Here is a 12500-nt window from a genome sequence, read left to right as displayed (position 1 = left end):
TTGCAAATATAGATACAACTCTGTGTGTTTGGACTGACAATGAGACAGGCAGGTGGGTGTAGGAAGATAGACAGATATTTAGGTAGAGGGGTTTTCAGGATAGAGAAGAGCATGCCCTCAAAAGAAGATACACAAAGTAAAGTATGGAATGAGTTTCATCTGGGAGGACTGGAAAACACACTGCTTAGGAAGATTACAGAGGGAAGAGTAGAAGAAGGGGATACAGGGAGCACTGTGAGAGAGAGAGAGAGAGAGAGAGAGAGAGAGAGAGAAAGAGATTTGAGATTTTAACTCTTTCTTTATTGATTTACAAAAACACAGAAAGATTCACACAATTAGACTCTTGTATAGGATAAAAAATATGTAAAAAAAAAAAAAAAAAAATTCAAAAGGACTACAAAAGTTGACAAAAGTGCAAATTGTCATCAATGACGGAACACAGTGCCTGCAGCACCACACAGCCTCAAAAGATTCAAGATTCTGCATGAGTAGCAGGAAACAAAACTAACACATCATTTCCAGGCTGATTCTCAATTTTGTTTTTTCTGCTGACATAAATAGCCATCTTAGCTTCACCCAGAATAAAATTCAACAGTTTACATTCATTTTGTTTTCTTTTTTGATATCTGAAACCAAGAATGAAAGTCTCTGGGGAGAACTCTTCATTAAAACAATTAAACAAGTGTTCCATGACTGTAAACAGTGGCCTCAACCTTGAGCAGTGCAAAAAAGCATGAAAAACAGTTTCCCTCTGAAAACAGAAAGGACAATCTTGACCCACAGCTGGATTTAAGACAGACAAAGGCATTAAATGCAACTGCCCCATGAAGGAGTCTCCACTGCAAATCCCCAACCCTTTTAGACAGTGGTGGTTTGTAAAGTGCTCCCCATTCGGGTTTCACACATTCACTTAAATTCAAAACAGCCCGCCAGGGTGTGTCAACCCTACTCATTAAAACCTTCTTATTAAACACTTTCACACAATCATGATAAAACTGTTTTCCAGTGGAAACGCTCAACCCAACAGTGGTTATGCCTGACAAGAGCAGGCCAGCACCCTCATTCAGAATAGGTGAAAGTACCAATGCAAAGTCATCAAACATGTAAGGCCGCACCATTCCTGAGCAATACTCCTTCATTAATGTCCGTTCATCCGTGTTGCATGTAGTGCGCCACTTATCCAGGAGTTGTGTGGTCACACGAAGAGACCTTAGTCCAATGGAGGCAGCAAACCTCCTAGCGCTCCGAAAGTCTGACCCTGCCAGGTCTACTACATCCTTCAATGTCACAATCCTTGAATCAAGAAACCTCCTCCGGAGTGAAGGGAAATCGGATGAGGAAATGTCCATTCTTGCGCCGCCAACCACAGGTTCTTGTAGAAGCCAGTGTAAGGAGGTTGTTGCCCCCTGCCTTTGAACATTAAACATGCCCCAAATTTTAAAAAGAGTGCGGTAGAAGGGAGGCAACCTAGAACCATCAACCCCATGTGGCACTGTCAAAAAGAGTGACTTATCAAGCCCCAGCCCCCCACAAGTTCTTAAAATTGTGCAGCTCAGAAGTTTCCAAGCAACAACTGTGGGTCCAGTAAGGAGCTTTTTCACAAACTGCAACCTAAAAGCAGCAGTTCTGCTATGGAAATGTATAAGACCATGTCCCCCTCTTCCTTTGGCAAAACAAAACTGACTGTGGAACCCAGTGTAACTTATCCCAGAAAAAGTTCCCAACAACAGACTGCAACTTGTTCAGAAGGTCTGGTTGAGGATCCACACAGGCCAGACGATGCCAAAAGGATGAGGCCACCAGGTTGTTTATAATGAGTACACGCCCCTGTAAGACATCTTAGGCAGGAGCCACTTCCACCTTCAAGCCCCCAGTAATACTTTCCACTGCCCCTCTCCCAGTTTTTCTGCAAAACTTTGTCATCCCCCAAAAAACACCCAAATACTTAAAACCATCTTTCTTCCAAACTAACCCATCAGGGAGCCTTGGCACCCCTTCCCCCCACTGTCCAAGAAATAGAGCCTCGCTTTTAGCCCAGTTAACTCTGGCTGATGAAACTGACCAAATCTCTTAAAATGTTAACAATTACCTCTATATCCCTCTCCCCCACTAATTAAAAGGACTATGTCATCGGGCATAGGCAGACAGACAAACAGGAAAGGAGAAGCCAGGTATACACAGACCATTTAATGCCCCTCCTAACTTATGTAAAAGAAGCTCTATTGCTATAGAATACAGCATTCCAGACAAAGAGCAGCCCTGTCTTACACCTCTGCCAACCTTGAAGGGAGCACTTAACCCACCATTGACTTTGAGTATACTCTACATCTCTGTAAAGAACCCCTGATCTTTTCTTACAAAGCCTTCACTGAACCCAAAGGCAAGTAAAGTGTCCCACAGGTACATATGCTCCACCCTGTCAAAAGCTTTTTCTTGATCTAGCTAAACCAACCCCACATCAATTCCAAGAAGTTTGGAAACATGTATGATGTCACTTAATCAAAGCCACATTATCAAAAATAGACCTACTGGGAACACAATATGTTTGGTCCGATGGATGACCTGGTCCATTACCTTGGACAGCCAGTTGGCCAAAACTTTCGACACAGCAATTTGTAGTCGCTACACAAGAGTGACACGGTCTCCAACACCTAATATCAGTGAGACGCTTTTTTAGGGGAGAAGTGTGAGGACTGCCCCACGACAGCTCACTGGCAGCAGCCCCCCAGCAAGACTGTCGTTGAGCACGGCAAGCAAGTCCTCACCTATCTCCGACCAAAAAGACTTATATATAACATTCTGCAGGAATGCCATCTAGGCCCTTTGAGGCAGATCTCTTACAAAAAGGCTGTCAGACTCTCCGTCCCTTAGTTTGCTCTTGTATAGGTCCTGATAGAACCAAACAGCTCTATTCCGAATCTCACGATCACCAGTCAATAAAGCTCCAGATTCAGATTTTAAAGAGTGGATCAATCTTTTCTGTCCATTTTTCTTCTCCAGACTAAAAAAAAAATTTGAAGGAACATCCATCTGATCCACACTTCGAAAACATGAACGGACCAATGCACCCTTAGCATTAATTCCTATTATACAACAATTGGGTTCTATGGAACTATTTATTTGTTTCTGATTGGCCGAGAGACGTTCCATGAGTTGGAATATCCCTGGACATTTCAACTCAGACTTTGCACAGCTAATAATAAATCACTCCGCGATACAATGCGAAGATTTGACACAATGTTCTCATCCCAGCTCTCCACTATTTTAAGCAATGGGTTCCTTAGCAAACCATAACAAAACAGTGCTTCACCACAGATTAAGCTACACAGTCAACTTAATGTACTGTAAGTAAGATAAACGAGGATGCTAATTCTTCTCAGCATTGCCAGCATTGTGTAGGGCCTATAATATGATTGTCACTTGGAGGAGACTTGTAGAAAACTAACGTTAGCATAGTTAGCTAACCGCTGCTAACGCATAGCATCATGTCAGAAAACATATGGGGCTGTGCACAGTAGTGTAACATTTATTCACCATAAATTAATAAAGTTGGAGTGGTTCTGCAATGTAGCCTGTGTTTCCGCTTTTTGCAGTACCATGTCCCTTACATAACATGGCCCAGTGTCCTTGTAACATGCATGCAGCAAAGCTAGATATCAATGTGATTTCAGCCCCGACTTTCAACATTTCTTTCAAGAAGACACGAAACCACAAAGACCCGTAAAGAGGGATCTGGAAAGTTGGTTACCTAGCAACCAAGACGCCATTCATTGAAAAGGAACTGTTTTTGATGCGTAAGAACGATGTCTAAATTAACATTTTTAAACAATATTGGGGTGTTTTCAGATTATTTAGTTTGTGGTAGAATTGTTGTATAAAAAGCATATTGGTGGAGATTGGTCATGGATATTCCCACGGTTGTGTTGCCCGCGCCCACTGCCTCATGGCCCCTGGCATATGGGCCGAACAACACCGGGGAATATCCATGACCAACCCACACTCACTCGCGGCTATATTGCCAAATTTTGAACTTCCAAGATCTCAATAGGCCGGGTTCTGTCTCTTGTGATGTTTTGAGTATACTGTTTACATAATTGCTGGATTTGTATTTTACCATAATCCGACCATTGTTGCAAAGAAGCAAAATAAACTTTACTTTCTCTGAAACCAGCCCAAAATGTTTTAAAAACATCATTAAAATATTTATCATGAGTAAGTGATGTATTGAAGTGCCAGTAAGCAATTTTAGGCTTCACAGAGTTCAATGTGACCCCACACAAAACCAACCCATGATCAGAAAATGCCACAGGGGTTATCTCACAATTCCCAAAAATATTAAGATGGTGCCTAAATGTATAAAACCTATCAAGCCTTGCCATGGAAATCATGCTACCATGAGCATGAGTCCAGGTATATTGCCTGTGTTCTTTATGAAAAGCTCTCCACACATCACTTAGATCATGCGTGTGTATACATTGGCAAGTTTTTTACGTGAAAGCATATGTGGCTCTACATGATTCTTGTCTATGTCATGTTCTGTGCAATTAAAGTCTCCCCCAACAAATAAATACTCATTACCACTACACCCAGCTATAGTAGTAGACAACTTGTCAAGGAAGGACACTCTATCCGTTATTACATTTGTAGAGGCATAAACACAAATGAAAGTGAAAAGATGATGTTCAACCGAAACCCTGACTTTAAAAAGTCTGCCTTGTATAACCTCCACAAATTCATGGGAAGTTGGAGTAAAACCCTTTGCAAATAAGATCGCAACACCACCACTGACGGAAGTGTTATGGCTTCAAAAAGAGAGCCCATCCCACGCTAATGCCCAATCAGCTGCGTTTGCGGCATCGCCATGCGTCTCCTGCAGTAACGGCTCCCACACACAGCTGCTAGTAAGAACCTTCGCACTTTTAGTTTTAGCAAATTCATGTGTCTGACTTCGTCTCCTCTTATTTAATCGGGGTCGGGGAATTTTAAACGTTGGGCCTACTTCCAGAATCCTCCATTTGGGAACTTTCGTCTTCCGCATCATTATCATCAGTTTGATCCGCAGCTAATGCGCTGTTTTGGGCGGTGATATTATCGTTGCTACTAGGAACGTCAGGTTCAATTTGGCCATTATCTTTCCCTGCCAACTCCCAAGAGGACTGTTATGCGGGTGGGTAGCCTCTAGTGGAGGCACCGCCCTCCTCTCCCTCTGCTTGACAACCCCTGCAACCTCCCCCCCACTAGGAGAGTCAATAATCTCAGGGGATTCTTCAACTGGTTTGTTACTAGTGTTACCCTGCCCAGGTCCACCGGTAGTGGACTCATCTCTTTTTTCGGGACAGGCCCTCACCAGATGTCCAGTTTGACCACAAACAAAACACTTCATTAAACAAGAGGAGACGTAAATAGGATAACTAAACCCGGCCCATCGGGCCACATTTAAAGTCAGATCCAAGTCGCTATTGTTGTTCAAAGTCATGTACACAAAACGTCTAAAGGACACAACTTGTTTGAGCAATGGGGAATTGGTCGATATTGCTATCTTCCTAATGGGTGACACCAGTTTGCCATAGCGGGAGAGAGTTTCTTTAAGAACATCGTCCTTAATGAATGGCGGGACATTAGAAAGGATCACTTTCTTAGAGGGGGATGATAAAGGAAAAACTGTGCCGACCGACATAACACCACGCTCAACCACAGCTGCTAACCAGGTCTACCAAGCCAAAACAAAACAACCGCACTGTTCATTCGCAGCAGAAACTATTTTATCGGGCTAATTTTTTTTTTTTTTTAAGGATACAAGGAAGTTTATTGTCACATGCATATAGTTACTGGAAGTAAGAAATGCAGTGAAATTATGTCTGGTGTGAGGGAGGATTGGAATTGGGGCACCAACAAGGAGCACCCAAGAGCAACAGGGGCGAGGAAAAACTCCCTTACCAAGGAAGAAACCTTGGGCAGATCCACGGCAACGTGGATTTTCCCTATAGCTAAGCTACAATCTTTGATGCTGGCGTTGGCTGTAATTTTAATGCCATGTCGCCGCATTAAAGATTCAAACTTCTCTTTACCTGAGGCTGCCATGCTCCCAGCACAGCAAAAGTGCCTCGGTAAGAGAAGAAATGACCAAACCCCACCAAAAACGCCTACGTTGTACCAATACCCTCAACAAACACAACAAACACAACACACATAATACCCTCAACAAACACAACACACATAATACCCTCAACAAACACAATACACATAAAAAAGAAGATAAAGAAAGAGAAAAGAAAAAAGAAAAGGATCAGAGTAGCTGCCACAGCGCACACACACAGCACACACCACACAGCACACACACACACACAGCACACACACACACACACACACACACACACACACACACACAGCACTCACACACAGCACTCACACACACAGCACTCACACACACACACAGCACTCACACACACAGCACTCACCACACACACACACACACAGCACACACACACACAGCACTCAACACACACAGCACCCACACACACACAGCAGCACCACACACACACACAGCACTCACACACACACACAGCACTCACACACACAGCACTCACACACACAGCACTCACACACACAGCACACACACACACACACACAGCACACACACACACACACACAGCACTCACACACACAGCACTCCACACACACACACAGCACTCACACACACAACTCACACACACACAGCACTCACACACACACACACACACACACACACAGCACTCACACACACACACACACACACTCACACACACAGCACTCACACACACAGCACTCACACACACACACACAGCACTACACACACACAGCTCACACACACAGCACTCACACACACACACAGCACCACTCACACACACAGCACTCCACACACACACACAGCACACACACAGCACTCACACACACACACAGCACTCACACAGCACACACACAGCACACACACAGCACACACACACAGCACTCACACACACACACACACAGCACTCACACACACAGCACTCACTCACACAGCACACACACACAGCACTCCACACACACACACAGCACTCACACACACACACACACAGCACTCCCACACACACAGCACTCACACACACACACAGCACTCCACTCACACAGCACTCACACACACACACAGCACTCACACACACAGCACTCACACACACAACACAGCACTCACACACACAGCACTCACTCACACAGCACAACCACACAGCACTCCTACACCTCACACACAGCACTCAATATCACACAGCACTCACCTCACACAGCACTCTCACACAATGTAGCACTTCACACACACAGCACTCCACACACACACACAGCACTACACACACAGCACTTCACACACACAGCACTTCACACACACAGCACTTCATAATAAGCACTCACACACACAGCACTCACACACAGCGCCACACAGCACCTCACACACACAGCACTCACACACACACACAGCACTCACACACACAACACTCACACAGCGGCCACACAGCACTCACACACACAGCACTTCACACACACAGCACTCACTCACACAGCACTCACACACACAGCACTCACTCACACAGCACTCACACAGCACTCACTCACACACAGCACCTCACACACACAGCACTCACTCACACACAGCACTCACACACACACAGCACTCACACACACACACACACAGCACTCTCACACACACACACACACAGCACTCTACACACACAGCACTCCACACACACAGCACTTCACACACACAGCACTCACACACACAGCACTCACACACACAGCACTCACTCACACAGCACTCACTCACACAGCACTCACTCACACAGCACTCCACACACAGCACTCACACACAGCACTCACACACAGCACTCACACACACAGCACTCACACACACACAGCACCACACACACAGCACCCACACACACACACACAGCACTCACACAGCACTCACACACACACAGCACTCACACAGCACTCACTCACACAGCACTCACTCACACAGCACTCACACAGCACTCACACAGCACTCACACAGCACTCACACAGCGGCCACACAGCACTCACACACACAGCACTCACACACACACAGCACTCACTCACACACACTCCGCACACACACAGCACTCCACACACACAGCACTCACTCACACAGCACTCACTCACACAGCACTCACACACACAGCACTTCACACACACAGCACTTCACACACACACAGCACACACACACAGCACTCACTCACACACACAGCACCACACACACAGCACCTACACACACACACACACACACACAGCACTCTCACACACACACACAGCACTCACACACACAGCACTCAAACAGCACACACACAGCACTTCACACACACAGCACCACACACACAGCACCCACACACACAGCACTCTCACACACACACACACAGCACTCACACACACAGCACTTCACACACACAGCACTCACTCACACAGCACTCACTCACACAGCACTCACACACAGCACTCACACACACACACAGCACCCACACACACAGCACTTCACACACACAGCACTTCACACACACAGCACTTCACACACACAGCACTCCACACACACACACAGCACTCACACACACAGCACTCACACAGCACTCACTCACACAGCACTCACACAGCACTCACTCACACAGCACTCACACAGCACTCACTCACACAGCACTCACACAGCACTCACACAGCACTCACACACACAGCACACACACACAGCACTTCACACACACAGCACTCACACACACACACACAGCACTCACACACACAGCACTCACACACACAGCACTCACTCACACAGCACTCACTCACACAGCACTCACTCACACAGCACTCCACACACAGCACTCACACAGCGGCCACACAGCACTCACACAGCACTCACTCACACAGCACTCACACACACACAGCACTCACACAGCACTCACTCACACACAGCACTCACACACACAGCACCACACACACACACACAGCACCTCACACACACAGCACACACACACAGCACTCACACACACAGCACTCACACACACAGCACTCACACACACAGCACTCACACAGCGGCCACACAGCACTCACACAGCACTCACACACACACACAGCACTCACACACACAGCACTTCACACACACAGCACTCACACACACAGCACTCACACACACAGCACTCACACACACAGCACTCACACACACAGCACTCACACACACAGCACTCACTCACACAGCACTCACACACACAGCACTCTACACACACAGCACTCCACACACACAGCACTCTACACACACAGCACTCTACACACACAGCACTCTACACACACAGCACTCTACACACACAGCACTCTACACACACAGCACTTCACACACACAGCACTTCACACACACAGCACTTCACACACACACAGCACCACACACACAGCACTCACACAGCACTCACTCACACAGCACTCACACAGCACTCACACACACAGCACCTCACACACACAGCACTCACACACACACAGCACTCACACAGCACTCACTCACACAGCACTCACACAGCACTCACACAGCACTCACACAGCACTCACACACACAGCACCTCACACACACAGCACTTCACACACACAGCACTTCACACACACACAGCACTTCACACACACACACCACCTCACCAAACTCAACCTCAGGTACGGCAGCATGCAGCACATGCATGAGGGTCACTGCTGCAGATCTATTCTGTTCAGTGTTGATCTCTATAGCACACGCATGAGGGTCACTGCTGCAGATCTATTCAGTGTTGATCTCTATAGCACACGCATGAGGGTCACTGCTGCAGATCTATTCTGTTCAGTGTTGATCTCAATAGCACACACATGAAGGGCACTGCTGCAGATCTATTCTGTTCAGTGTTGATCTCAATAGCACACGCATGAGGGTCACTGCTACAGATCTATTCAGTGTTGATCTCTATAGCACACGCATGTAGACTGCAACAGATCTATTCTGTTCAGTGTTGATCTCTATAGCACACGCATGTAGACTGCTACAGATCTATTCTGTTCAGTGCTGATCTCTATAGCTTCATAAGAAAGCATCTCAAGCACCTTTAAGACCGTGACATGCTCCCACGTCTGTGGCGCGTGCACGCATTACTGTAATTGCGTCATCAGCGCGCATGTAGCGGGTTTCGTGTGCCTCCCAACAAGTGGGACTGTGCGTGCAAATGAGCATGGAGGAGCATTGCACTCGCTTTACAGAGCCCAGCATGAACATGAACCTTGACCAGGGGTTAGGACATACCTAGACCTGACTGGGTTTACTGTAGGTCCCTTCAGGAGAAGTCTTCAGCATAGGGTGTCTGTGTGACATTAGATGTTTGTGTGTTGCTTTTCACAAAACCGAGTGTACTTGTAGCATCAACTTCTTGACAGATGTTCTGATAAAATTGTGCTTTCCATATCATGAAATATTCATCTAAATGCTATATAATAGTTAAAACTGTTTCAAACCTCCCCCATCCTCACATATTTCAAATCCCCCCCATCCTCACATATCATCCTCACATATTTCAAATCTCCCCCATCCTCACATATTTCAAATCCCCCCCATCCTCACATATCATCCTCACATATTTCAAATCTCCCCCATCCTCACATATTTCAAATCCCCCCCATCCTCACATATCATCCTCACATATTTCAAATCTCCCCATCCTTACATATTTCAAATCCCCCATCCTCACATATCATCCTCACATATTTCAAATCTCCCCCATCCTTACATATTTTCAAATCCCCCCATCCTCAAATATATAATAGTTAAAAAACCTGTTTCAAATCCCCCATCCTCACATATATAATAATTCCAACCAAACTGTTTCAAGTCTCCCCCATCCTCACATATTTCTTGTCCTTCATGCTGGTCAGTCACAACCGCATCGCGCACATCCCTGCCTGCGTCTACGCCATGAGAGGCCTCGTCTTCCTGCACCTGGCCGGTAACCAGCTGGAGAACATCGCCGACCAGATCCAGGACCTGGTGAACCTGAAGATCCTGATCGTGGAGAGGAACCGTCTGCACACGCTGCCCAGGACGCTGGGCTCGCTGGGCCGCCTGGAGCTGCTCAACGTGGACTTCAACGAGCTGCAGAGCCTCCCCGCAGAGCTGCACACGCTCATGAGGCGCCTGGGACGGCTGGCCTGCCACCCGCTGGACAAGGGCCTGCACGTGGTCCACAACCCCCTGCTCAAGCCAACCCAGGAGGTGCTGCAGGGCGGCCTCAGCGCCCTCCACAACTACCTCAAGCCTGGATGAGGGGACAGATGCGGTGGGCGGAGAGAGAAAGAGAGAGGGAGAGAGAGAGAGAGAGAGAGAGAGATAAAGAAAGAGATAGGGAGAGAGAAAGAGAGATATATAGAGAGAGAGAGTGAGAATGAAAGAGATAAAGAGAGAGATAGAGAGATAGAGAGAGAGAGAATGAGAGAGAGAGTGAGAGAGAGTGAGAGAGTGAGAAAGAGAGAGAGAGAGAGATTGAGAATTAAAGAGAGATAAAGAGAAAGAGAGAGAACATCACGACTGCTTTGGCAATACAAATGCCTTAGTTGTCATGTCAATAAAGTATTATGAATTGAATTGATAGAGAGAGGATGGAGAGTTGAGAGAGACACACACACACACACAATGTGGACGAGAGAAAGGATGAAGCAGATGACAGACATGGTGATTTAGAGGAAAATGGAAAAAAGAAAGGTAAAGAGAAAGACTGGTTTCCACGTGCTATGGCAAAATGCAAAGCTCAGACAGTGATAGCCATGATAGGAATGGGTAGACCTCAGATGCTCTGAGTATAACTGCAAAGACCTCGTGCTGTGTGCAGAGGAGATGCTCTGAGTATAACTGCAAAGACCTCGTGCTGTGTGCAGAGGAGATGCTCTGAGTATAACTGCAAAGACCTCGTGCTGTGTGCAGAGGAGATGCTCTGAGTATAACTGCAAAGACCTCGTGCTGTGTGCAGAGGAGATGCTCTGAGTATAACTGCAAAGACCTCGTGCTGTGTGCAGAGGAGATGCTCTGAGTATAACTGCAAAGACTTTGTGCTGTGTGCAGAGGAGATGCTCTGAGTATAACTGCAAAGACTGTAATTATAGGACAATGTGCTGATTTTCAGCTGGTCAAGCCCTGACCCCGTGGAGCTTCTAACCCGTGCGCCCGGCTGAGCTCATAGCTGTGGTGTCGCAGGCTGAGTGGAGCCGTGTAAGGTCAAAGGTCAAAGAATACCTCCGCCAGCTTTGGGTTGCAGGGCATTAGAAAGCACAGACATGCAGCCAGACACACACACACGCCACACCACACCACACACACACACACACGCCACACCACACCACACACACACACAGCATCTCTATTTCAGTCGCTCGTAAGCTTGAAGCTTAGCTTCTCTGGTCACTACTGCAGCAGGCTCTTTTCCACTTGACCTTGCCCACCACCT

The 12500-nt window shown here is 46.8% G+C and overlaps 1 protein-coding gene across 1 annotated transcript in view; it reads left to right on the top strand.

Annotated features, from left to right (window-relative positions):
* LOC125302396 (leucine-rich repeat-containing protein 30-like) overlaps nt 1-11464 on the top strand; it is a 12664-nt gene extending 1200 nt beyond the window's left edge. Inside the window, exons 2-3 of the mRNA XM_048255552.1 lie at nt 9674-9699; nt 10939-11464. Of these exons, the coding sequence (XP_048111509.1) occupies nt 9674-9699; nt 10939-11326 (414 nt within the window). The 3' untranslated portion in view covers nt 11327-11464. The remainder of the gene's footprint in view (nt 1-9673; nt 9700-10938) is intronic.
* Nucleotides 11465-12500: the final 1036 nt, after the last annotated feature.

The sequence above is a fragment of the Alosa alosa genome, chromosome 1 (assembly GCF_017589495.1).
Source record: "Alosa alosa isolate M-15738 ecotype Scorff River chromosome 1, AALO_Geno_1.1, whole genome shotgun sequence".
In the NCBI taxonomy this organism is placed as follows: domain Eukaryota; kingdom Metazoa; phylum Chordata; class Actinopteri; order Clupeiformes; family Clupeidae; genus Alosa; species Alosa alosa.
This window is presented reverse-complemented; position numbering and strand designations above follow the sequence as displayed.